The sequence below is a fragment of the Epinephelus fuscoguttatus genome, linkage group LG11, assembly GCF_011397635.1.
Source record: "Epinephelus fuscoguttatus linkage group LG11, E.fuscoguttatus.final_Chr_v1".
In the NCBI taxonomy this organism is placed as follows: domain Eukaryota; kingdom Metazoa; phylum Chordata; class Actinopteri; order Perciformes; family Serranidae; genus Epinephelus; species Epinephelus fuscoguttatus.
Genome location: NC_064762.1, coordinates 34,204,536 through 34,230,819, shown reverse-complemented (window position 1 = coordinate 34,230,819; position 26,284 = coordinate 34,204,536). Strand labels below are relative to the sequence as shown.

The 26,284-nt window shown below is 40.1% G+C and overlaps 2 protein-coding genes across 2 annotated transcripts; both read left to right on the top strand.

The window, feature by feature from the left end:
- The first annotated feature begins 5,804 nt into the window (after positions 1–5,804).
- Positions 5,805–6,757, top strand: LOC125897017 (cystatin-B-like). The gene is made up of 3 exons (XM_049590036.1): positions 5,805–5,967; positions 6,070–6,174; positions 6,413–6,757. The coding sequence occupies exons 1-3, from the start codon at positions 5,884–5,886 to the stop codon at positions 6,548–6,550; spliced, it is 327 nt and encodes a 108-aa protein (XP_049445993.1). The 5' UTR covers positions 5,805–5,883; the 3' UTR covers positions 6,551–6,757.
- Positions 6,758–11,902: 5,145 nt separating this feature from the next.
- nus1 (NUS1 dehydrodolichyl diphosphate synthase subunit) lies at positions 11,903–22,581 on the top strand. The gene is made up of 5 exons (XM_049590565.1): positions 11,903–12,478; positions 14,438–14,569; positions 18,778–18,930; positions 21,405–21,504; positions 21,773–22,581. Exons 1-5 carry the CDS (start codon positions 12,079–12,081, stop codon positions 21,861–21,863), a joined length of 876 nt encoding a protein of 291 aa, XP_049446522.1. The 5' UTR covers positions 11,903–12,078; the 3' UTR covers positions 21,864–22,581.
- Positions 22,582–26,284: the final 3,703 nt, after the last annotated feature.

The following is a 26,284-nucleotide window of genomic DNA, read 5'->3' as shown; positions in this document are numbered from 1 at the left end:
TAAACTTTTCTGTTTATTTTGGATTGTTCTTTTCTTTGATCAATGAATGAAATAAACTGAGCTAAACTAGCTGAAAGTATCTGTATATAGTACTGTATCTATGTATCTAATGTTTACATTTTTGTTTTAAAAAAAGTGCACATGTAAGAATCACTTTAGGCCTGCAACAATGATAAATTAAAATAAAAATGTTACACTGCATGTTACACTGCACAACCTCAAAATCTTACCAGAGCATTTGTTTGAACTCTTGTCAAAAATATCTCATTATACTTAAAATGAGACAATTTTGACTTGGTGCACATGAATTCTCACTTTTTTGGTGCATATTTTCACTTGTTCCATTGACAGATTTTCTACTTATGACAAGTTGTTTGTTGCTTGTAATTAATCATTCAACTCAATTAATTGTTTTGTCTGCAGAGTTCAAGAAATAGTGAAATATTCATGAGGAGGTTGGAGAGGAGGAGAGAGGGAGAGGTAGATAGAGAGCAGAGAGAGGAGTAAGTATATATATATATATATATATATATATATATATTTTTTTTTTTTTTTTTAAATTTCAGGCCCTCCTACGCCCAGGCCTGCAGCTATATCCCACATCAGATTCCACAGAAAGGACAGCAACACTTATTTCTTTGTTCATAACTCACATTTCTCTGTGCTGAGTTCACTTTTTCAAAACTGGTCTGACAGTTCTCTTCACCGACATTCATCGTCAGGATCAACTCAGGTATCAGAACACTGACATTTGTCTCCATAACACTTAATCACTCAAAAACACCTGTAGCATTACAATATCTATCACTAATTTCTTTGAAGTATCTCTTATTTTTTATATATCATGAACCAAAATTCATATAGAGGCATGCCAAAAATCAAAGATCGGGATTATTTTGATGCCTTTGGCCTTTGGCCAGATAAGTGCCCTTTTGCTAGACATTTTTTTTGTTTGTTTGTTCTGTTTTTTTCTTTTTCTGATTTTAGTTTTTTTTTAAGTTGGGCCCATTTCATCAATTCCCAACTAAAAGCATGTTGCATCTGACTTTTAATTCTACAAGTCTGCAGGAGCTCCTGCCACTGCCATTCCCAAAGAGCACAGAAGGAGGAGGGGAAGAATGCTGAGCTGCAGCTGCTGCACGTGTCTTCTCTCTGGGATTCGTTAAGAATATTCAAAGCATATTTAAAAGAAAATTATAAGAATTATTGTGTTTTTTCTTGTATAAAGCCTAATCGTTTACAATTGTCAGGCAGTAGATTGAATTTACAAAAAGGATATTCTGAAGCTGCAGGAAGTAAAGCAAATGTTAATTGGATCACATGTTAAATTAAAGGGTTCTAATGGGAATGTAACAAGAAAAAAACAACCCTGCAATAAGCCATGTAGAAAAGAAACATGTTTGTAGGAGGCTGAATTTAATGTAAATGAATCAAACTTCCCTCCAAAAGACTGGATTTCATATTTAACTGAAGGACTTTGATGCAGAAATTGTACTCAGAGTGTGTCTGTGTGTCAGAGCACCATCAAGACATTTCCACCATAAACTGACGCAGAACAATTTGCCAGAATGCAGGAAAGTAAGGGATTGATGCTCAAAATTTCCAGGGGGAGGACACCCAGAAATCCCCACTTAATATGAGTTCCCACCGATGTTCAGATGAACTGACGCCCTTGTCTACATGACTGTAAGGGTGTTGAAATAACACCCTAACACATAACACTCATACTCCATCTCGTGCTCAGAAGTACAAATAGACAAAGAAAATAAATAGTCCCTCCAGAATTATGACATTTTTACAGTTTCTCAATTGCTGAGACATGCTTAATGAAACTGCTGGTGCATCTCAAAATCAAGGAAGAGTGATGTCATTCACCTACGGGCTCCGCCGTCACTGATTCAACATGCTGAATCAGCCAAAAAGAAAGGTGACTGGGGCCGACGAGGGACAACATTGCGGGACACACCGCAGCAACCAGGCTGGCAGATGCTCACCGACGGCCTAACGTTGACCAATGGCCGACTGTTGGCTTGGTGTGTCAGGGCCTTTACATGTCAACAACAGTTGAAAGACATAGGAAAACCTGCACACAAAACATTATGATGTCACAGTGAAGTTAACCTTTGACCTTTTGGATATAAAATTTCATCACTTCAGATCTGAAGAAATTCCCAATAGGCATTCTTAAGATATTGTGGTCACAACAATGGAACGTACGGACGGCCCACCCAAACACATAATGCCTTCGGCGATGGCTATCGCCGGCACAGAGTCACAACGAAAGAACACAGTTCATGTTATGACATGCTCGCTTCCCTTGTCTTTGGTATTCACTATAATTATGTATAATTAAGTATCAAAAAAAAAGCACCGGCATATAGCACAAATTACTGCAAGGTAGACGGGTTCATACTGATAGCTGTATTTTGTTGTCTATTGTGTAGTGATTGATTGAAAACAAATATTAATTTGATTTAAATATTAGATTTTGTTTGATAATCCATCCATTTTCTAACTGCTTATCCTCTTGAGGGTCATGGGGGGGCTGGAGCCTATCCCAGCTGACACTGGGCGAGAGGCAGGGTACACCCTGTACAGGTCACCAGACTATCACAGGGCTGACACATAGAGACAAACAACTATTCACACCTATGGACAATTTAGAGTTATCAATTAACCTAGTCCCCAATCTGCATGTCTTTGGACTGTGGGAGGAAGCCAGAGTACCTGGAGACAACCCACACTGACACGGGGAGAACACGCAAACTCCGCACAGAAGGGCTCCCACACCTGGGATCAAACCTGGAACCCTCTTGCTGTGAGGCGACAGTGCTAACCACCACCCCACTGTGGTCAACCCTACAATATTGTCGCAAGTCACTGGTGACAGATATTGTAATGCTACAGGTTGTTAGTGTTTTTATAGTTGTGTAATGAGTGATTAAGTGTTAGTGTTAGGAGACAAATGTTGTCAGTGCTCTGAAACCTGACTTGATCTCAGTGCATTTTGGACGTTAGATTAATTGCTGTGCTGAGATGAATGTCAGTAAAGAGAAGTGTCTGACCGGTTTTTAAAAAGTGAACTTAGCACAGAGAAATGTGTAAGCTGATGTGGGATACAGCTGCAGGCCTGGGCGTATGGTTTCAGTTGGCAGGATGTGTGAAGAAAAAGGTTGCACAAGAACACAAATTTTGTGCCAGCTAAAAGGCTGCTGTTGCCATCACTCCAGGTTCTTGACTGATTATGACCTTTAGATTACACTGCCTTTCTGAAGCTGTACAACTCACTATTATGAACCTCTTCAACCACAGACCTGCCAGTGGGCTTGTCCTTACAAACTCATGCTGTGCTGTTAAACATTATTCAAATCCACACAACTTTTCATCCAAATATATCAGGCTAAATTTGATTTAAAAAAGTGCACAAAGCTGAAAATTCTCTACATATTAGAATACCACATTATATGTCTTTATTTATGTCTAGAGTCTTGGAAAGAATCCTATTTACTAGGCTAGAAATGTATGTGATCACTACGGATAATCAGTTCGGATTTAAAAGAAAACATAGCACTGATTTATGTATTTATGCTTTAAGGGAAATGGTTGCCAAATACAGACACCAGAATTCTTCAGTATTCTTATGCTTCATTGATGCATCTAAAGCATTTGATAGAGTTAACCATGCTAAATTATTTATGAAATTGACTGATAGAGGTATTCCTAAATACTTAGTCAGAATACTGGCCTTCTGGTATGCCCGCCAGACGTTCCAGGTGAAATGGGATAACAACATCTCTGCTCCATTCCATGTCAGCAGTGAGGTGCGCCAGGGTGGAATTTTATCCCCTATCTTGTTTAATGTTTATATGGATGACCTGTCAAAAGCTGAATGGGTGTAACACTGGCTGTCTTGTGGGTGACACTGTTGTCAATCATCTCATGTATGCGGATGACATGGTAATAGTCCGTACAGTGCTGGACTGCAACAATAATTGAAAATTTGCACACAATATGGATTTTGACATCAAATATAATGCAAAAAAAGTAACATGATCGTAAGAAGTAAAGGAGACAGGAAATATCTTTTCCTACTTTTCATCTGTGTGATAATCCTCTCGTGATATGCAGGGAAATTAAGTACCTTGGGTATGTCCTCACTGATGATCTGACAGACAACAGAGATATTTACAGACAATGTTGTAAAATTTATGCACAGGCCAATATGCTGCTGCAGAAATTTAAAATGTGTTCTGTTGATGTTAAGTGTTCACTGTTCAGAGCCTATGTCACACCTCTGTATACAGCTCATCTCTGGCATTCATACAGTGTGAGGAGTATGCAGAAGCTCAGAGTGGCATACAATGATGCTATGAGGCTGTTGCTTCACATTCCCAGAAGACATAGTGCCAGTGTACTGTTTGTGTCTGAGGCTCTTTTAAGACAATTAATGTACAATTTTACGTCTCGCCTTGATGTGTCTGAGAGAGTATCATAGAGGCTCTAACCAGCCCTATGAGAAGCAGTTATCGGTACACATCTAGGCTCGGAGAGCACTGGCGTAATAGCCTCTATATTAGTAATGGCGTTTGACAGCTGCCTTGTGTGTGGGTGTGTGTGTGTGTGTGTGTGTGTGTGTGTGTGTGTGTGTGTGTGTGTGTGTGAGGGGAGGGTTGGGTGTGATTGAGTGGGCATCTGGTATATGTATAACTGCTGTCTTTTAATATTGTATGTTGTTTTTCTTTTTATGGACCTACGGGTCTGAAATAAAGATTTATATATATAGCATGTAATTCATAAGCTTACTTTAAAATATTCATATCATAACTCCATAACCTTATATAATTACTGGTTTGTGTGTTTACCTGTGGGTTTTTGAGGCTACTCAACAGTGAGTTTATGATATTTTTTTCATAATAACATTAGTATAATAATCTAACAATATAGTCGAGACTCTCCAGATATCAGGGAACAGGTGTGTCTGCCTCTGGTGCTGCTGCTGCTGCTGCTGCAGCCAAAGCTGAACAAAGTTGGCAGAATATTTATAAAACAGGCAAATCAGGATCACCACACACAGCACCATGTTATTGGCCTCTATAATTAAAAGTTAACACCAAGAAACAAGATGCTGCATGCACGGCAGTAATCCACACAGCAATCTGCCAAATCACAACATTATTTCAGTTCCAAGGAAAGCAGGGGGGAAACGTGGGACTGATTACCCCGGGCCCCAACTGGAGGGGGGCCTTGAAAAGTTTGTTTCTGTCTGTTAACTAATCTAAAATCAGCAGCATAAATTGGCTGAAAGACTAAACTTTGTGAAAAAAATACTGGAGGCTCTTTCAGACCACTGTCACCCCTTAAAGTGCAAAATGGTTTAGTTTGATTCGTCTCTAAACAAAACTAGAGCTGAGTGAATGACTCCTCATGCTGCTTGAGGACCAATACTCAGTCATGTCTTTCCCGCCCAAAAAATGGGAATCAAGGTTCCAAAAAACAAAGAAAGAAAGAAAGAAAGAAAGACAGGAAAAGGAACAAAGGCAAACCGAAGCATATTACTCATCAAAATAATATAATATTTGAATTTCAGATCTGGACGACACAATAAAAATCTGAATCATAAGATTTGAAACAGCCTTTTAAAAAAAAAAAAAAAAAATCCTCAACTAGAATTTGGAAAGAAATTCATGAGAGAGAAATTCATGTGAGGGCTGTGGTTACATATTCAACTCCACCCAACATGTAGTGAAGCTACCTGTCAGGTTTTCTTCAGGGGCGGTTACTCTTTATAAATACAAGCATATGTGATAACAGGTGAAACTGTAATGAGTAAGCAGACAGTTGACTTCTTGGTTCACTTCAACGGACCGTGAGACAATCACCAACATGTCTTCAGGTGGGCCAGGGGACTTATTTGCATGGAGCGAGACAAAGGATGCCGATGAGGGAACTCAGGAATTTTGTGATAAGGTGAGCTTCAGTCTCTCTTCATTCTTCATAACCTCCTCACACAACTCTCTGGTTTGCATTTCAGTCTGGATTGACCTCATATTTAATTCCATTAATACACAGGTGAAGGGAGAGGTGGAGAAAACAACAGGCCAAAACTTTGCAGTTTACAAAGCAGTGAAATACAGGAATCAGTGTCTGTGTGGAGGAGAACACTTCGTCATCAAGGTAAATAATATTGTGACTGCCTCAGATGTGTGTCTTTGTTTAACATACGTGTTGAATTAACTGTGACATCCAGTTGGACCTATGACATTTAGAATTCATGGCAGGACAGTAAACACCAGTTATAAACATCCCTGATGGTGAAGATCTTCACTGTTCAGCATCAAAAGATCCAGATGAATATATACTTTTGGATGTCCAATTTTCTTATGTTTTTTTTTTTTTTTTTTTTTTTTTGCAGGTTCACGTTGGAGAAACCGACTACATTCATCTGTATGTCGCTCGTGTGACTGGGATTCAACATCCGGAGAGAGTACCTCCATCACTGCAAGGTGTACAGCAGAACAAAACCAAAGAGGACCTCCTGGAACCTTTTTAGAGACTGATCCCACAACCTGTTTCAACAGTGACAGTCTCACAGGCTGCAGTCTCATATTAAAATGCTCTACTTCTTTATTCTGAAATGATCTGACGCTGACTTTAAATGCATTAACACATAGAGATAAAGACATTTGGTGTTGGGAAGCAGCAAGTTGAATGCAATACCTTCTGAAGACATAATAAAGATCAGATCATTGAAAATCTATACATGCTTCTTGTGGTTCATTTACAGTGTTTGCTTTTCTTTTGTTAAGTCTGATATCTAAAATATATGTCGCCTTGGCTCGAAGAAATATTTTTTAAAAAAGGTGAATAAATCCCTTTAGTTTACTTGATGGTTGCTCTGGAGGAGGACTATATAATCTCATAAGTATGTATGAAATATGGTGACATCACACACTGACACCAAGTCCTGTCTAACTTTACTGAATAAGGCAAAAGCAAACATTAAGAGTCTAAAGGACAGCATGATAGATCATCCTCACAAATGCATCCCAAAACTATTTGTCAGCACCTCACTATTATTTAACATCAAAACATCAAGGTGAAAAATGCAGGTACTCAAAATCCTTATATTCTTTCCACGAAGACTCAAGCTATTTATAAAAGTATTACGGGAGGTACACATGCCCCCCTGACTCAAACATGTAGTGGCTTTTGCTGTCACCAAGAGACGAGTCTTTGAATGGTGTGTCTGAGTGTATCCACTCCTCTGCTCCGGTTGGGGAGGAGGCCAGCAGACAGGCTTCATTGTCCTCTTGTGGTGAAAACGTGACATTCATTCAGCTCTACCTGTCTGCGTTTCAAGAAGCCTTCTATGAATCTTAGCAGGAACACTGTATGCAGGTTCTAGACTGCTTTGAATGGAGGACAGTAAGAGATGTTGGTTGGTCACCAAAGACTACTGTTAATATCGGTTAATATGACTGGTTTTTTTTTTTGGTTTTTTTTTTTTTTTACAACTGTAAGCTATAATATGCACAGTTTTATTTTTTTTAATCTAAAGCTAAAGGGGCATTTTTGGGGGGTTTGAAGACATCCAAGGCCTAGCCCAGACCTCTGTCAGAGGGATCCTCCCCTGGATTTTTCTTTTTATATATACAAGCTCTAAATCATGAAAAACATTGAAATGCGTACCTTAAAAATTTCATTGAGGCTACTTTCCAGATTAATTATGATGTAAAAACATTAGTAGCTGTTAGTAATTAGTATGAGTTTATGAGTTTTAGGTAGAAACAGAATTGCAACTGCTGTTGTCACACATTAATTGACAAGAGTTTCATTTATGTTAAAAATGGAGGAATGTAACTTAGTACAGTTACTCAAATACTGTGCTTAAGTACAATCTTGAGGTACTTCTACTCCTCTTTCAGAGGCAAGTATTGCACTTTTTACTCCACTGCATTTATTTGACAGCTTTAGTTGCTTTGAAGAATCAGATTATTAATACAACATATAATCAACTAATAAATGATGATGTATTATTATAGATTAAACTACTCAGCACTATATAAAGTCATTACAGTGAGCTCCACCTTTACCAGCAGACACATTAAAGTGATGAACATCAGTATTGGAATATGAAATGGGTTTTCTCTCTCACACACACAACTTTCAGACACAGTTCGTGCAGTGTAGTGTGTGCACTGTTCATCTCTCCATCATCTGCAGCTGCTTGTCAGTCCTTAGCTTGCTGTGACTATAAGAAGAAAGTCTGTTCATGCACAGAACTTTCACCCATGGTAAAACCAATGACTCATTTAGCGTTGAGCTATTCCTGGCTCCTGACAGAGAACCTTAGTTGATTCAACGTCTTTGGGGCACAATCTAAAAAGTAGATTCGCCACACACTCCTTTGCCACCAGGGAAAAAATTACTAGTGATGGGATTTCTCGTTCACTTGTGAGAGCCAGTTCTTTGGCTCTTGTTCACTTTGAAGAGCCGGTTCAAAGATGTGGTTCATTCTTCGTTTTTTTTTTGTTTTGTTTTGTTTTTTTTTTTGCTGTGTGTGTGTGGGGGGGGGGGGGGGGGGGGGGGTGTGTTAGTGGGTTCAACGACGAATCGCAATGCTGATTTATCACATCACGTGATCTGGATATTGTAACTCAGAATAGACTCCGCAGGTATAAAGTTTGGTGTAGCCATAGCAACACCCTTTATAAACAACAAGCCTGACAGGCTCTTTGAAGTGAATGAGTGAACGGCTGCACTGTCTTTCTCCCTCACAAAATAGTTTCTCTCAACTTGTTCCAGATCAAATAATCTGAAATTGATGGATACAGAGTAAAGTAAAGCTTCACAGAATTTGAACGTCATTAGATCAGCATTTGAACAGAAATAGGTCTTAAGATTGAGATTCTCCACAAAGGTTTGAGACTTAGTCTGCTTCTCTGGTTTCTGCCTTTGAGAGAGAGTAGCTCATGTTCACAAATATAAATTGATTAAACTTTCCTTGGCCATGGAAATAAAGTATTGAAATTCTTAACTGAGATGGTTTTCCACTTTAATGACCACATAAAATGTAACACAGTATGTTTTTTTTTTAAATTTTAAAACACTTTATTTATAACAAAAAGGTATAGGCTACAACAATTGTCATACAAGAAAACAACATCATGACAGAGGTAGTAAAAATTTATTCCTATTAAGTCCTTTCAGAGTTCTAAGAAAATGTACCTCCTTTAAAATACTTAAAGTCTCTGTAGCTTTTTTGTTCTTAACATCCTCTAGCCAGGCACCATGCTGTTTGAGTTCAACAATAAACCCATTAAAACAGGACTTATTCAGTTTGTGGATATGAAATGCACCAAGAATGATCAGAAGCTGAATAATGTACTGTAGGTGATATTGCTATCCATCCCATAGAACACAAAATAAAACATCACATCAAATACCATAAAACTTCAGTTAAAAGCTTAGTCCCTTTTACTAGCCTGGTGTGGCTACACATTTTGACAAACAAACGCCTGTCTCAAACAGACCCCTAGTCTGGTTGCCAAGAAGTTCATTATTTTATGAAAGTTCTTCAGATGTATAAATGTATGTTTTGGCTACCTCTGATTATGCGTCCATTCCTCAATTACCCCATAAGTTATTCATATTACTTTAGTCCGTAAGGGTCCTCAGATCAAAACAATCAAAAGGGTTTTTCATGAAAATTAATCCAAATTGTGAGTTTTGTTTTAACAGGATAAAATGGTGTTGTGTCAGTATGCCAGGCGCTGTAATCCTTGAGTACAATAACTCACTCTCTCTCTGATCCGCTGTCTGTCTGAGCTAGATCAAATGATTTATATGTGATTCATATTAATATGTTATCTGAAGCCTAGTTTTTACATTTGTAATATTCATACTGGTTTAAATAAATGATTCGTTTGTATTGTCCATCTTTGCTGAGCAACAGTATTATGTGAAAGAATTTAAAGGCCTGTCCCAAATATAGGCCTGTTGATTTCAGTGATTTAAGCAAACAATACCCTGGGCTAATAAATGAAGTTTTACGGTACATGAACTGTATATTAGTGTCCATTTTCCTATTTATAAAGTCTGCATATCTGTACAAGATAAACTTGAATGCTCACAGTGAAAGAACAAATGAAATATTGTCTATTTGAATTACAGAAAGCATATGTATAATCTATATTTAGCTTAAATCTCTACAACACTTCCTTAGCTGGGTAACTACGATGTAAAATGTTAAAAGAATACTTTTTTTTTAAGTTTAAGATGTTTCTGATGTGTGTTTATTCATAATATAAATATTATATAAATATATAAAAAATATGCTTAGAGCTAATAATGATAATTTTTGTAGGGTGACAGTTCTTTAAAAACTGAAGGGAACCCATAGGGACAGTACGTGTTTGGTTTAATGGCCTGGTTTGACGTCTTGTTCAGTCGGCTGTAGTAGCACGTCACTCTTCCTTCGTCCAATCAGCGGGCTCCGTGTATGACGGTCAGGGCAGAGCGATAGATAAGAACATAGACATATGTACATAGACGCTGCATTGACTGCCTGAGCGCGTCCTCGCCGGCCGCCATCTTGGATGGGTCTCGCTTCGCCTCCACAGTGCATTCACTTCTATTGAGGAAGGAGCTGTATGCGCAAGTAAAATACAATAACTCACTGAATTTTCAACTGATCTTCACGCGGTTTGGTTTGTTACAAAAGGCACACATGTAGTTATGATACAGGATGCTTTCGTACATTAAAAATGCGGGATTTCATGCTTTAATACTCTCTGCAGATAGCAACAGCATGTTATTTAGGTCACAACACAGTTCTTTTATTCACCTCAACCCCAGAGTGGGATGGATATATATACATATACATATACATATATATAGATATAGATATATACACACACACATATATATATATACTGTATAAACACAATATACACAATACAAAACATAGTATAGCATATTAATAAATTTATTAATATATTTTAATAAAGAAAAAGCTTGACTGTTGATTGAGTTTATTTCTCACACACACTCTCTTTTATACCCACAGCCATCAGACTTAACAATTCTTTGTTAAATAGATGATCTTACAGACTTCTTTGAAATTTTCTTATCGGGGATTAATAAAGTTCTTATTCTTATTACACTGACTGCTGTGATCCTACAAAAGTAGTAAAAAACATTTTCGGTATTTACATAAACACTGAAATTAATTTTGGTATTGGTATTATAACTATGAAAATGGGACTGTGGTCAAGATAATTTGAAAAAAGATACGGAAGGATGAGCAGCAGGGGATATTTGCAGCACAGCTGGTGGAAAAGTGAATATGTGCACAAAGGTGTGCTATACATAATATGCTATACTGTGTTTTGTATTATGTATATGGTGTTTATTCAGTATGTTTATACAGTACATAAATACTGTGTATATATATATATATATATATATATATATATATATATATATATATATATATATATATATATATATATATATATATATATCCCACTCTGGGGTTGAGGTGAATAAAAGAACTGTGTTGTGACCTAAATAACATGCTGTTGCTATCTGCAGAAAGTATTAAAGCATGAAATCCCGCATTTTTAATGTACGAAAGCATCCTGTATCATAACTACATGTGTGCCGTTTGTAACAAACCAAACCGCGTGAAAATCAGTTAAAAATTCAGTGAGTTATTGTATTTTACTTGTGCATACAGCTCCTTCCTCAATAGAAGTGAATGCATTGTGGAGGCGAAGCGAGACCCATCCAAGATGGCGGCCGGCGAGGACGCGCTCAGGCAGTCAATGCGGCGTCTATGTATATATGTCTATGTGTCTATATGTCTATGGATAAGAACATCTCATCTATCGCTCTGGGTCAGGGTTCACAGGTCAGGGGTTGCCAACGAAAAAGGAAGATGGCGGCTGGCTGACTGGGCTTCAGGCAACGATGAAACAGGTTTAGCAGGCAGATAATACCGAGGAGTAAAGCGCCTGCACTGTTCATTCTGACTACTGCCCTTTAAGACCCTACCGACAAGGAATAAGGACACCAATGGCGCTGCTGTACGGCTTGTTATGGCGGTTCCTGCTAGTTCTGGTCCACATCAACAGAGCGCTCGTCTCCTGGCTCCGTGTCCGGCTTCGGAGCTGGAAGGGTCGGCTGTGGGAGAGGGCGATGGCCGCTCTGCTGCTGCCGGTAGCCTTGGCTGGGTTCCCGGACCACCAGAAGAAGTTGAATCAGAACCCCGATGCTAATGCTAACCCGGTAACTGGAAACCGCACTGCTAGTCGCCGCTCCCGGTGGCTGTCTGACGGCAGGTCTCTGGAGAAGCTGCCGGTTCACATCGGCCTGTTGGTAGCGGAAGAAGAGCCGAGCTATACGGACATAGCAAACCTGGTGGTGTGGTGTATGGCTGTCGGTATATCATATGTCAGCGTCTATGATAACCACGGTAAACGTTTACACTTCACCTTTTCCCTCCGCCTCTTTTCGGTGTCTCTGCTGGCCGAACAAAGGCTCCCATTTTAATTAACCTTTCTATAAAATTGCTGCTAAGTTACATTATTGTCGTACTCTCCATTCCTCACATTCAAAGTTCATCCTCCAGATTTGTACAGCATGCAGCAGCTGGCAGGGACAGACTGTCCTAATGTCTTATTGATGTGTATTAAAGTAAATTCAGCACTATGAAAGTGTCTTAAAATGCAACAGTGTGCAAAACTGTAATATAATCCAGATGGCTCAGGTGCACAGAGAAAATTCCTATAATATCCTGTTTAAACTACACTTATTTTCTTATCTCAAGGTTTTCATCCGCCCCATTGTTTTTGATTAGTTTGATATGATAACTTTGTGTGACTTTCATAATGTTTAACAGCTGTATACAGTAAGAAATGATCCTCCCCTCCCCCGTCTTATTTCAGTAACGTCATGTGACTGCACAGGGTTATATTAGTTTGTTCCACGTTATGTTCCTCGGCTGTAAAGTTAAGCAGACACTGCTCATTTTGTGAGAAACAGAAATGTGACTTCATTACTGGGCCTAGCCTTTTGAAATCTGATATTATTTGGATCTAAATTATTTTCCTGAGACACACAGTCTGACTTGTGCCAGCCTCTTCCAGAGACTCATAGTTCAGATGGTGCCGGGACACGATCCCAGTTTAGAACACAAGCTGTGATATCCATTAGCTGGGCTAAAACAGAAATGCAAATTGGACATGTAAACCCCTGCTTTATCACTTTATACTTTAAATATCTACAAGGCTTGGGTAGTGTCTATATTTGTCATACCTTCCTGACATTTCTTCAGGGTATATGGAATATGATGATATTATAAAGCTGAGCTGCTGGTGATAGAAGTCGTTGTAACATGTATGACATAGCCTACAGTACTGTGTGTCTAATATGCATTTAGCCAACTTAGACAAGTCTTGCTGGGTTCAAATACTTATGGCCCACAGGATCATACAGGCATAGGAAATAAGCATCCTTCCCTCATAGATTCTCACTGGATGACACTTGTTGCCACGGCAGATATGACATATTGGTGGCCCAAAGCGAGATGATGTGCAAGTTGTCGTGGCAGACTGGCAGTTAAATAAAAATCATGTGGCTGGTAAACTGCTTTTATATTTGGAAGAAGTCAACTCAAGATAAAATTAAATGTGGCATTATTTTCATTATTCCATTTATAGTCATGTTTAATTAATTAGCTATGAGACCTATACGGCATTTTTCTTTTTTACTAGTCCTCTAATGTTATCCCCACCATTTGCAGTCACCATATTTCTCAGCTCAGTTATCTGTTTTACCAGTAGACGCTGACCTTAAATGGTGCGTGCCATGCACTACAATACCCAGATACAGAATCCATCTCCATATCAGTTTAATAGAGTGAGAAGCATCTGCATTTTTGGTGGTATTGAAAACTATACCTTAGAGATTACTAAATACCATGGTATACTGTAATACCTTGATGCCACCCAAGCCTGTTTTTCATAATATATTCTCTTTTCTGCATGCTCACCCCTATGAATGAAATGAAAGTCTCTCTCCTGTAATATTGCCCTATTCCTGTCTTCTCTTTTAAAACTGATGCATCTGTCTGAGGGGAATCATCTTGAAATACGTGATATGGACAAGTACTTTAGACTTTGAGGCGGTGGTGCATGTTAGAGCTGTTCTTTCTGATTGTGGATAAACAGGACACCCGATCATTTAATTTAGCACTTCCATACTTTTGTGGGAACTGTGCCTATGTGTCTAACCACAGCTGGTCAGAGCTGCAGTGTTTCATCCTCTGCTGCTTTCACCTCCAGCATCTCAGCAAAATAAATAAAAAATGTCTTTTTCATTTTATTCTGGATTGAACGATGTATTTATCATCCTCTCCTGCCTTCTCACTCAGGTATTTTTCGGAAGAACAACTCCCGTCTTCTGGAAGAGATAGTAAGGCAACAGCAGGACCTGCTGGGCGTAGACGGATCCAAATACAACGTGGAGTTCCTCAGCAACGGCAGTGACAAGTACCAGCACCACGGTAAGTACTTAACACCACTGGCTCTACTGTTTCAGTCAGTGTGTTTACATTCACTTGAGTATAATCAGGTTACAGTCAGCTTTCACCACTAAACTGATTTTTAAAGGTCATGTAAAGGAGACACCTGGTTTCTTTAATCTGGGTGGGGGATTAAGGAAACCTAGATTTTTCCTTGAGAACCCCAGTTCACTGCCATGTATACACTTAAGATGGTTTCTAATCAGCTTTTTACCAATGCCTGCCAACAGGGTAAATAACAGTGGAGCAGATAGATGAAAGATGATCATGACGTTGAGCCATGCATCCTTGTATTTAAAATAACTTGGCAACAAAAAGCAAAAATGTAGTTGCAAGTAGGGACTGAAGGTTCAAGGGACTGAAGGGGCGTGGAAGAGTCGTTCGTCATTCAGCCAGCAGCAGGGGAAGTAACAAAGTCGAATTGAGGGCTATGTAAAAGGGATAGCTGGCATAGTGGAACTACAAGCTAACATACACTAGATGCTGACAGAGTGCTAATGAGTGGCTCAACACTTTTGTCTTCTTTAAATCCAAAATGTCACCATACTGCTTTGTTTTAGTTTTCTATGAGACTGAATCTGTCTCCTCACATCACCTCAAAAACACATGAGCTTTCCATTAAACAAACACAAAGTGTGCCACTCTTCCCCCTCCCACTTTTACTGAACTTTAATCTGCTTCATGTTGCCGACCTCGGCTCAGTAAATTGTGCTCAGACTGTCAGACACTAGTGGCTCTGTTAGTCTGTAAACAATCATGATATTATCTTAATCACGTTGTCATGTTGCTTATTATTAATGCAATTTGGATTTAGTGCTGTGATGCTGTCAGCACAGGTTGCTGATGTAGGCTACTTTTTAATTTGTCAGAACGTGTGTCATAGTGACAAATGCAGTGGCTCAGTCCATAGGGACTTGGGTTGGGAACCGGAGGGTCGCCTGTCGAGTCCTCATCCGGACCAAATATGGAGCGTGGACTGGTGGCTGGAGAGGTGCCAGTTCACCTTCTGGGCACTGCCGACGTGCCCTTCAGCAAGGCACCAAACCCCCCAACTGCTCGGGGCGCCTGACCAAGGGCAGCCCCCTCACTCTGACATCTCTCCACTTTGTACATGTATAGGTCCTGTTTGTGCATGTGTGTGTCTTTTGGACCTGTGTGTTAATGAGAGCAAGAGTGAAAAATTGAATTTCCCCTCAGGGGGATTAATAAAGTATATAAAATTAAAAAAAAAAAGAAGAAAAAAATTAAAATTAAGTTGGTCTGCACAATATCAAACTGGGTTAAGCTCGTTTACTGGAATGGACCAGCAAAACCAAAAATCAACCCAACTCTATTGTACATCTTCTTCTTCTTTCGGCTGCTCCCTTTAGGGGTCGCCACAGTGAATCATCTGCCTCCATCTAACCCTATCCTCTGCATTCCTCTAGCCCTCTTGCCTGGCAGTTCCAACCTCAGCATCATTTTACTGATATATTCACTATCCCTCCTCTGAACATGTCCAAACCACCTCAGTCTGGCCTCTCTGACTTTATCTCCAAAACATCTAACATGAGCTGTCCCTCTGATGTACTCATTCCTGATCCTATCCATCCTCGTCACTTTATTGTACATCTACATTATAGAAAAAGCTCCATGTTAATTCTGTTCAAACAGGATGTCACCAACATCAGATTTATCTTACCAATGAAGACACAGCGTTCAAAGCTTCACCTCCTTGTCCTTTGCTTACTCACTGTACATAAAACAAAATATATGAGACAATGGTAATCTTAGTAGCTAACTGGCAGAATGCTATTATAGAAAGCTGAGTCCCACTTCACTCCAGGGCTGGATTCTGTTTCACAAGCTTTCATTGCCTCATTCCTTCTAAAGGTTTTGTGAGCATATGAAGCTAAAGTGTCTGCCGTTGCACAAGCAGGTACTGGGTCATTTTCATTACACACAGACATATATTATTGCCACAACATTTTACAGAGCAAAGTGCAAGTGCAATAAACTGATTTGACATAATGCCTCTACTGTCACATCACGCCACGTCATGTCGTGCCACGTCACTTCGCGCCATGACGCGTCAGATCGTTCTCCTCCAAGTGAAGACTGTAAAATGAGGAGAACGTGATAGAAAACATGGCGGGTTGTGTTCACAAACTACAGACTCAGTTATTTCACAATTCATCCTGTCCACTGTCGTTCTGTTGGATGAATACCAGGACAGGTCTTGGACTAGTTTTGTGGGATATTCTTCCAGGACACAAAAGACAGAAACTGAACCTGCCAGCTAGCTCACAGAACCCCCCATCCACAGGTTTCTATTTCACACTAAAATGCCAAACTTATGTTGAACCTCCCCACTCATCACTCCTTAAATTTCTCTGTCTGCCCTAATGGCTATTGCTTACAGCTCTGATGCTATAAAACGTAATAGAGGAGATAATGGGCTCCCTTGTTTGGTCGATCTAGATAGCAAAATGGGTAAGAAAAATTCTGAAGTAATTCAGTTTCTCTGTATTGAAGCCTTTGGGCTGTTATATAATATACAGATCCAATTAAAAAATCCTGGCCCTGAAGCTGAATCTGTGGAGGGCATATTCCACCAGAAACTTTCACCCTGAGAACATTGACAGTGTTTAGAATCTCTACTCATCCACAGTAAGTGGAGAGTTCGTCTAATATTATCAGAGTAGCTCCTCTCTTTTACAAATCCTGCCTGGTAAACATGTATTATATGTGGTGTAAACCTTTCTGATATTGTTGCCAGAGTTTGAGATATAATTTTCTCATCCGCATTACTTTAACCCACTCATATTCATTTTACGAACTGCGGGCTGAATCGTGTTGTGGGTGCTGTGTGGTCCACCGATCATTTTCTAACTCGCAATGAAAACTGATTCACAGTGGGATTTTTTGTACTTTAGATTTATAGAAGGTGCCAGAGTGCATGAAAAGTATTGAAATATAGTGTTCTCAAATCCTCAACCCCCCCTGCGTACACCTGATCTGTGTGGGCCTGCTGCAACTGGAGTGGCCGTTTGGCAAAGATGACTGAGGACAGCAAACCTTAAAAGGTTGAAAACAGGCAATTCATTTATATTTGATTATTAATTGGCCCCTGGCCTCCTGAAATTTTGCAAAAGTGTCTGCCGGCCATGGCAAATTGAGTATCCATGCTTTAACCTCTAGTTGTATAATTACCTGGATCCAGGGTCCTTGTGTTTTTTATTATCAGTGCCTCCTCACTTGGTTTTAAATCCTTTTCCACTACCGTCTCATGATAAAATTCACATTGTTCTGGTTGGCCATCCAATCCTGGAGATTTACCACCTTTTTAGATGTGAAACAGTTTTTTATAATTTCTTGTACTGGTTTCAGAGCTTCAATAACCAAATCTAGTTCTTTGCAATTTTTCGGAAGGACCAAATTACTAAAATATTTCTACCCTTTCTTCTGTTTGACACAGATTCTTACAAAAATCAAAAGAGACTGGAATATATCTCGCTTGTTTTTAAAGGTTTTTTGCCATTAATTCTCCATCAGTTTTATTTATTAAGCCCAGTATCACAAATCACAGTTTGCCTCAGAGGGCTTTACAGCATATGACATCCCTCTGTCCTTGGACCCTCACAGCGGATAAGGAAAAGAAAAAAAACCCTTTAATGGGGTAAAAAATGGTCGAAACCTCATGAAGAGCAACTGAGGAGGGATCCCTCTTCCAAAACCAAAGCTGACATTCCTACACTGTCACATGAATTATGGGATATTTTATTTTTTTGGTTTATGTTTGACTGGTGAACAAGTAGGTACTTGCATTGAGTAGCATTTTTTGTTGGCATTTAACTTTTTGTACTGTACTTTATGTTTTAAGTTCATATCACAAGTATATTGTCAATATGATCTTTTATTTAAAATGCAAATAAAAGTAGTAAGCTTAGTCAACCAAACTACATTTCTCCCGAGGTTAATTTTGCTATAGTTCAGCTTCTTCCGGTGTGAAGTAAGTTGTAGCTTGCAGGGCTATGCTTTCAACGTAGCTTCCCCAACACTGGCTGTGACCCACAGGCAGAGACTGAACTGCGGGATCAGTGACCGTCAGTCTCGCTTTAAAGATGCAGGACCAGGAATTTTTCATTATGCTCAAATGCTAATAATGGGCAGTGGAAGCTAATCATGTTTGGCGTTTGTGTGTCTGTCAGTGGTGTCCTGTAGACCCACAGTGAAGGTGTTGTCTCCAGAGGACGGGAAGCAGAGCATCGTCCAGGCAGCGCAGCAGCTCTGTCGCTCTGTGGAGAACAAAGAGAGGAGCTCCAAAGACATCAGCGTCTCCATGCTGGACATACTGCTCAGAGGTACCACGTCATGACTGTGTATGAAAGTCCCCAAGCCTTTAATCATATCAAAACACACTTTTTTTCTTTATATACTTTCATTTGTCTGGTGGGCTTGTGTCTCTCACATTGAATGTCTCTTGTGTTTTGGATGCAGTGTGTCAAACATGTCTCAGCTTTATATTTTCTAATAAATCTTTGATATCAAAACAGTGCAGCATTAAGCAGGCCTTACTGCCACAACCTACACACAAAACTAATTACATCCCCATGATCGTATGCTGGTGAACATCTTGATAACACCGCAGGGGGGAACACAAAGCTGCACTGTAGCTTCCCACCTGGTTTAGTGAACCAACAGGGAACAGAGCAAATCAGCTGCCCCAGTCACAGCTGCGACATTATGCTTTATTTTTACACCGGATCTACACAGGAGGCGTAGCGCGAGCAGCACGTTAGCAGAGCCGCATCAGCAGCTACGCCTGTGCCTACGCAGGATGTGTTCAGGAGCGGTAATGAGTGTAGGTCACCTGCGTTTTGGCAGCAACGGAAGCACATAAACATGAACATTGAAATACACTTTAGATCACGTACACACGTGTATAGCCTGAGTGACACACCAGCCTGCACACAGCTGGGTTCGTTAACAGGAAGTGACTGATATTCTAGGTTTTATTTGCAGCATACAGAAGAGGACATGTGTTTAATAGTATTGTTTTCCTGATAGTGATTATTTATGTTTCTTTAATTTAGTGGGCATAAATCATCCATGTTGATATATTACACATATCCGTATTTATCTGACAAACAAGGTCTGAGGTCATTTAATTACACCACAGATTACTCACAGGGAGATTTTCACACTGAGATGTCTAACTCAGTATGTGTCTTAGTCACAATTGTTTAAAAAACAAATAGCTCTAAGAGATCTGAGGGGAGCACCACGAAGCAAGTTTGACAGAGCCAGGCTCTATCAGAGATAATGTTATCACGAAGGTGGTTATCGTCTTGCTCTGTTAACCCACTCTTTCTCTATGCGCATTATCATAAAACAAATGACTCGTTAAGTACGTCATTTCACTCTTAAAATTGATCGATTGCATGCCGCCTCCTTCCCCCAATTATAGAATATTAAAAAGGTATTTCACAGTTGCGTCAATTATGGCAAGAGGGCTTTCATAAACAGTTGAAATGAGAGAGGGAACTGGATTTCAGAGTTTTTATCACACACGCATGCAGACACACACAGAAACATGAACACGTGCCAATATTTCAAAGTCTGACAAACATGAACTGATAAAAGGATGAACTGTCAGAAAGTACAACTAGCTGACCAAAGGAAGGAACAAATTCACAAATATATGCAAATGTACAACCAAGGCTGGCTCAGGTGAACATTTCCTGAACCCTGCTGTGTCTGTGTCATTTGTATCTGCACACATATTACTGAATAGCAGCCTCTGTGCTTTACACTCATCACCAGTTTATGATTAGGTCTGTTTAAATAGAGTTTTCCTATGTGATTTTTTTGCTGTGTTTGAAGTCACTCAACAACTATTTGTCATTTGCCAATTGCTCACCCTGTGTTGCATTAAATTTATGAAGAAAACTTTGTTTTTCTCACATGCCTCTGGTGAACGAAGAATCCAAAAACTGAGAAAATTCTTGTTGAATTGGAGTCATAGGGGTCCATGTTTAACAGCACGAAAACTATATCAAAATATCTGTTTATAGACTCTCACAAAACCCGTGCAGTATAATCCAAGTCTCATTCATGCATTAGTATGCTCAGTACTTTCCAAACAGACAGCCCTTTCTGACATTGAACTAAACTAAAAGACAAAGTTTTCCATGCTCTCTTCAAAGCCAGACTCCATTTACAAAAAGTCATTTTACCTTACTGAATATGAGAGCTGCTGGTCTCCTGCTGCCTCAATCATTTGTATGCGTTTCTGTATGACTTTGGTGAATCTAAACATACCCTCTAAAACACCAAAATCTTTTGATAACACAAACAAAGCACTGATCGAGGCAGTGGTAAACCAGCAGCTCCTGTGTTCAACGAGGTAGAATTACTTTTTTTGTCAATGGAATCTGGCTTTGAAGAGAGCATAAATAAGTTTCACCTCTAGTTCAATTCCCTGTCAGAAAGGGCTGTCTGTGAAGTACTGAGCATATAACTGGATAAATGAGACTTGGATTACACTGCACAAGTTGTGTGAGAGATTGTAAACAGATGTTTTGATGTAGTTTTGCTGTTGTTAAACGTGGACCCTTATGACTTCACTTCATCGAGAATATGTCCCTTTCTGGATTCTTCATTCACCATGGAGGCATATGAGAAAAACAACATTTTCTTCACAAAGTCAACGGAACACGGGGGGAGCAACTAGTATACAAAGGATCATCTGGGAGGTGAAGTGCTCCTTTAAAGAGTCCATATGGATAAATCAGTTGTGTTGATGACATGCTGCCTGTCTTTGTGCTTGTTTCAGAGTCTAAGAACATCCCAGACCCTGAGCTGGTGGTGAAGTTTGGTCCAGTGGACAGCACACTGGGCTTCCTCCCCTGGCACATCAGACTCACTGAATTCATGTAAGCTACTGTCTGTCTTTGGGTCTGCATGTTTGGATGTGCCACTTGAATACATCAATGATGGACACACTAAGAATTCTCAATTGGGCTTACTTGATTTTGCATACACAGTATTTGATATTATAAAAAAGCCAAAATAAAACCTTGAACATGAGCAGTAGATGGCACTGTTGAACTTTCAGTGCTGTTGTGTTTTTCTCTCTGGGTACCTTCACTTGTGTACAGATATTTCCTGTGTTAAAGTGTGTGCCCTGCTCTGTGTCCTCAGCTCCCTGCCCTCCCACAGAAACGTCTCCTACGAGGACCTGTTGGGTGTCCTGCAGCGGTACGGTGCCTGTCAGCAGCGGCTTGGTCAGTGATACGCAGGCCAGTGTCAGGCTCTTCAGACAGGAAGAAGAGTGGGGTTCACAGAGTCAGAGGAGAGTTTGGACAGGTGGTGACCCCTCCATGCTTCGCTGTGTCCCTCTTCTCTCCCCAACTCTGTCCATCTCCTGGATCTCTAACAGACTAAGACAGCTGAAAGGCGAGAGAACCAGGAGACAAAGCCAGCCAGCTCACTTCCTGCCACCAGCTCTTGTCTTATAATAAACTCACATTCCAGGACTTCTGGAACATGCTCTCAGAGCCGAGAGAAAATAGCACATCAGAGACACACATTGACATGAGAAGACAACCCTGTTCTGTCCTCTCAAACCCTCTGGCTCACTGTTTGTCATTCAGTCTCCAGCTGCTGTTTTCTGCTGAAGAAAATGACTCGCCTTCACTCAGCAGATAACAAAGAAGAAACAGGGCTTTGTGCCTGTCCTCGTGAGGCACCCTGGGAAATACAGCTGCATTTCTGGGAGAAGCTCAACTCCCAACAACACGTGAGCCGACCAGCGGAAGTTGAGCTTAGGGACAGAGTGGTTAATAATATGTAAATATGAGAAATTCATGTGGCTCTGTGTTTGTCCCTGTGGCCTCCAGCTTGCAGTCATGTGTTCATGTGTAGTGTTGCTTCAGACACAAACAGAAGTTTGTTTAAGGCTCCTGTTGGACTGACCAAGCTCTGAAATAAAGAAATGCACTGTCTGTCTATCTGTGTCTCCTGATGAAAAGTTCATTTCACGTCTCTTTTAAAGGACAACCCCATAACAAAATAATCTTAAAGTTCTAATGTGTAGGATTTACTGGCATCTACTGGCAGAAATGGTAATATTTATAACTGTATTTTCACTCTTGTCACCTGAAAATAATAATTGTACAATGAGCCATTTATATCAACATACAAAGCAGGTCCTCTCCATAGAAGAATATAAAGAGAACTGGATACGGTGTTTGAGGTGGGGCCTCAAACAAGCTCGATCTCCATGGCATTATGTTAAGCTGCTCTTTCGCATTGTGGGGCCCATAGAGCAAACACATTAGAAACTCGCGGTGCCAGAGCAGCTATCTTCTGGTTTAGCCCTCTGGTAACTTGAAAGGGATAAGATGACTTAATAGTGCGGCTCTTCTAGACTTTCCAAGTCTTATCAGACAGAATGAATTTAATTGAGTTAGTGAAATGACTCATTTCATGGTGGTTTTGATGCTCAAAAAAATGTATCCACTGATTTACAGATGTCTCTTTCACACTTTAAATCTATAGAGAGAAGTAATTACACGCTTGACCACTATTTCAAATTGCCCTCAAAAGTTGTCTTCCAAGGAGTCCGCTATGTTATTTCTATGGTAGCCCAGTGCGGACAAGCCAAACACTGGCTTTAAACAGGGTAATTTGTGATTTCACCTTGGCCAGCAAAGATCCCCTACATGCTTAGCACACACCAAAAGTTTCAGTTGGTTGCAGTCTGCAACCTCACCACTAGATGCCACTAAATCTTACAAGGTGGACCTTTAACAGCTCCAAATATTGAAGGTCTGGTGTGTAAAATTTGGGGGGATTTAGTGGTTTCCAGTGGTGAGGATTGCAGATTGCAACCAGCTGAAACTTCTCCTGTCTGTGTTCTTTCTTCAGAAGGTTTTCACTGTGAGCCGAATTGCCCACAGAGGTCTCCTCCTCTCCAGAAGAAACAGATCTGGTGATTGAAACAGGTAAACACAATACAATGAATAAAGCAGTTTCATGTTATAAATCAGTGTTTCTCCAATGCTGTTTGGCTTGTTGAGGACAGACTGCTAGCACAGCACCTGCTTATGTGTGTGTACCTTTTTTCTCTAACTTTTACTTGGAGTGGAATTATCCACAGAGGTCTCCTCCTCTCCAAAACAAACAGACTGTGATATGAACCAATAAAGACACTAAATAAAGCAGTTTCGCGTTAAAGATTTTGTGGAGGGGCTGCTAACTACGGTGGCTGACATGAAAACATGAATGGCCCTATTTAGAGCCAGTGTTTGATTTGTCCATTCTGGGTTAGGACCTGAGGACCCGACTTCTATTTTTAGGTGATTAAAGAAAAAAAAATACTTATATAGCCTACTATATTCCATTTCTGCCATATAGCCCCTCTAATCCTACCCTGCGGACCTTTAACTAATCTTGACTGACATAGTTTCCTTAACAGAGTTGTAACTTAACACATAACCAGGGTCCATATTTGGGTCTCATAATGACACCTTAGCTATCTCCTTTCGCTGATGCAGACATGAGATGATGTCAAATATTGATGAAACTCTACAAAAAGCAAGTAAATGGACCTTGTGTTTAGATCATTTTGCCAAAATACTATTTGGACGGACTTTCACACTCAACTTGAGTCTTAATCCCATAGATTTGACAACATTTCTATCACTAATAATAACTTTGTTCATATGGGAACATGGTAATATCACTAAAAATAAGAAACACAAGCAGTCAGATGATCAGAGGCTGGAAACAAACCTCAAGGTTAGACAAACTTATTTGGAGGCAAATATAAATATAAAATGATCACCCAAACTGTCCATTACTTCTATGTTGACTTACTTGCCCTTCTGCTAACGTTTCTTACCTCATCTGGCTTGACAATATTCATTCATTCATCTTCTAACTGCTTCATCCTCTTGAGGGTCACGGGGGGGCTGGAGCCTATCCCAGCTGACATCGGGCGAGAGGCAGGGTACACCCTGGACAGGTCGCCAGACTATCGCAGGGCTGACACATAGAGACAAACAACCATTCACACTCACATTCACACCTACGGACAATTTAGAGTTACCAATTAACCTAGTCCCTGCATGTCTTTGGACTGTGGGAGGAAGCCGGAGTGCCCGGAGAGAACCCACGCTGACACGGGGAGAACATGCAAACTCCGCACAGAAGGGCTCCCACACCTGGGATCGAACCAGCAACCCTCTTGCTGTGAGGCGAGAGTGCTAACCACCACACCACCGTGCCGCCTGGCTTGACAATATTATTATTTAAAAACATGAATTGTTTCACCTGTGCTTTCCCTGCTAGGACAAATCAAAATGTTTGCTGTGCGAACAATCAAATTAATAATAAGATGGAACAATAAAATGTCCCTCTGGTTCAAACTGGTCCAAAGACATGCAGGTTAATTGGTGACTCTAAATTGTCCGTAGGTGTGATTGTGAGCGTGAATGGTTGTCTGTCTCTATGTGTCAGCCCTGTGATAGTCTGGTGACCTGTCCAGGGTGTACCCTGCTTCTCACTCAAAGTCAGCTGGGACAGGCTCCAGCACCCCTGCGACCCTCAACGGGATAAGTGGTTACGGAAAATGAATGAACAACAGAAAGTAATTATTAACATGTCATGTTCGAGACAGTGATAATCAATGAAATTCATCTTACTAGTTGATAAAAAGTTTAAAAACCACTATGTCGTGACAGCACACTGAGATAGAGTGGGTGTCACATTTACAGTTTTTGACATTCATACAGTGATTTTTTTTCTTTGAGTTAATTTCATCCCAGTCCTCTGACCATCAGGTGTGGTAAAGTCAGTACAACATAAACTATAACTCATTATCGCAATGCCTTAGCCCATCACTTCATGCCACTGTGTTTCAAAGTCCTCTGCAGCTATATACAGACATCCTACCATAGCCTGTAATCATGTACACTGTGTCTGGTGCATGGCTACATTCAAATTTGTTTCCGTTTTCTAACCGCTCCTTTAATTTCCTACATTATCTCATTCATTCCTCAACACAATCCTCTTCATGTTACCTTTCTATATCAACAGACAGCAGTATCCCAGAAACATCCCTCTTCCCTCCATGAAGTGGCTCATGATAGATCTTGACTGTAATCTGTTACATTAAAAAAAGTTTCTTGGCAGTTGACTGACTGTTCTGGGCTACTGTAGGTTTTTTTTTCTAGTGTTCAGAAGTTCAGAAAGTACACGTGGTAAAAACAAAAAACAAAAAGAAAAAAAAAAACCTAATTACGAGCTTACCATGATATTTATTGCTAGCATTTAGTATCGGGGGTAATCCTTAGCTGTGTCCCAAATCTATATACTACATACTCATTCTGAACAGGTTTTGAGTCTCTTCACGCTGAGGGTGCTTTCACACCTAAGCAGTTTGGTTTGGCTTAAAAAAAAAAAACAGGTCTGTTTGTGTGGTTAGTACGGTTAGCTTTGGCTGGTGTGAAAGCTGTTAATTGAACCCTGGTGTGGACCAGACAACCAAACCGAGATCCCTCGAAAAGGTGGGTCTTGGCCTGCTTCCAAATGGACTCTGGTGCGGTTCATTTGTGGTGTCAAAAAAAACCCCAAACCAACCACAGGATTTTATGACAGCAGATATGTGACTTTAACATAATTTCAACAGCTATCTGCTGATCGTGAAAA

What these genes read in the sequence shown, in the direction of transcription:
- LOC125897017 (XM_049590036.1), top strand. Translation starts at nt 5,884, where the DNA reads ATGTCTTCAGGTGGGCCAGGGGACTTATTTGCATGGAGCGAGACAAAG. An exon ending in CTCAGGAATTTTGTGATAAG is followed by an intron (nt 5,968 to 6,069) that starts GTGAGCTTCAGT and finishes ATTAATACACAG; the next exon opens with GTGAAGGGAGAGGTGGAGAA. An exon ending in GAGAACACTTCGTCATCAAG is followed by an intron (nt 6,175 to 6,412) that starts GTAAATAATATT and finishes TTTTTTTTGCAG; the next exon opens with GTTCACGTTGGAGAAACCGA.
- nus1 (XM_049590565.1), top strand. Translation starts at nt 12,079, where the DNA reads ATGGCGCTGCTGTACGGCTTGTTATGGCGGTTCCTGCTAGTTCTGGTC. An exon ending in GCTGGACATACTGCTCAGAG is followed by an intron (nt 18,931 to 21,404) that starts GTACCACGTCAT and finishes TGCTTGTTTCAG; the next exon opens with AGTCTAAGAACATCCCAGAC. An exon ending in ATCAGACTCACTGAATTCAT is followed by an intron (nt 21,505 to 21,772) that starts GTAAGCTACTGT and finishes CTGTGTCCTCAG; the next exon opens with CTCCCTGCCCTCCCACAGAA.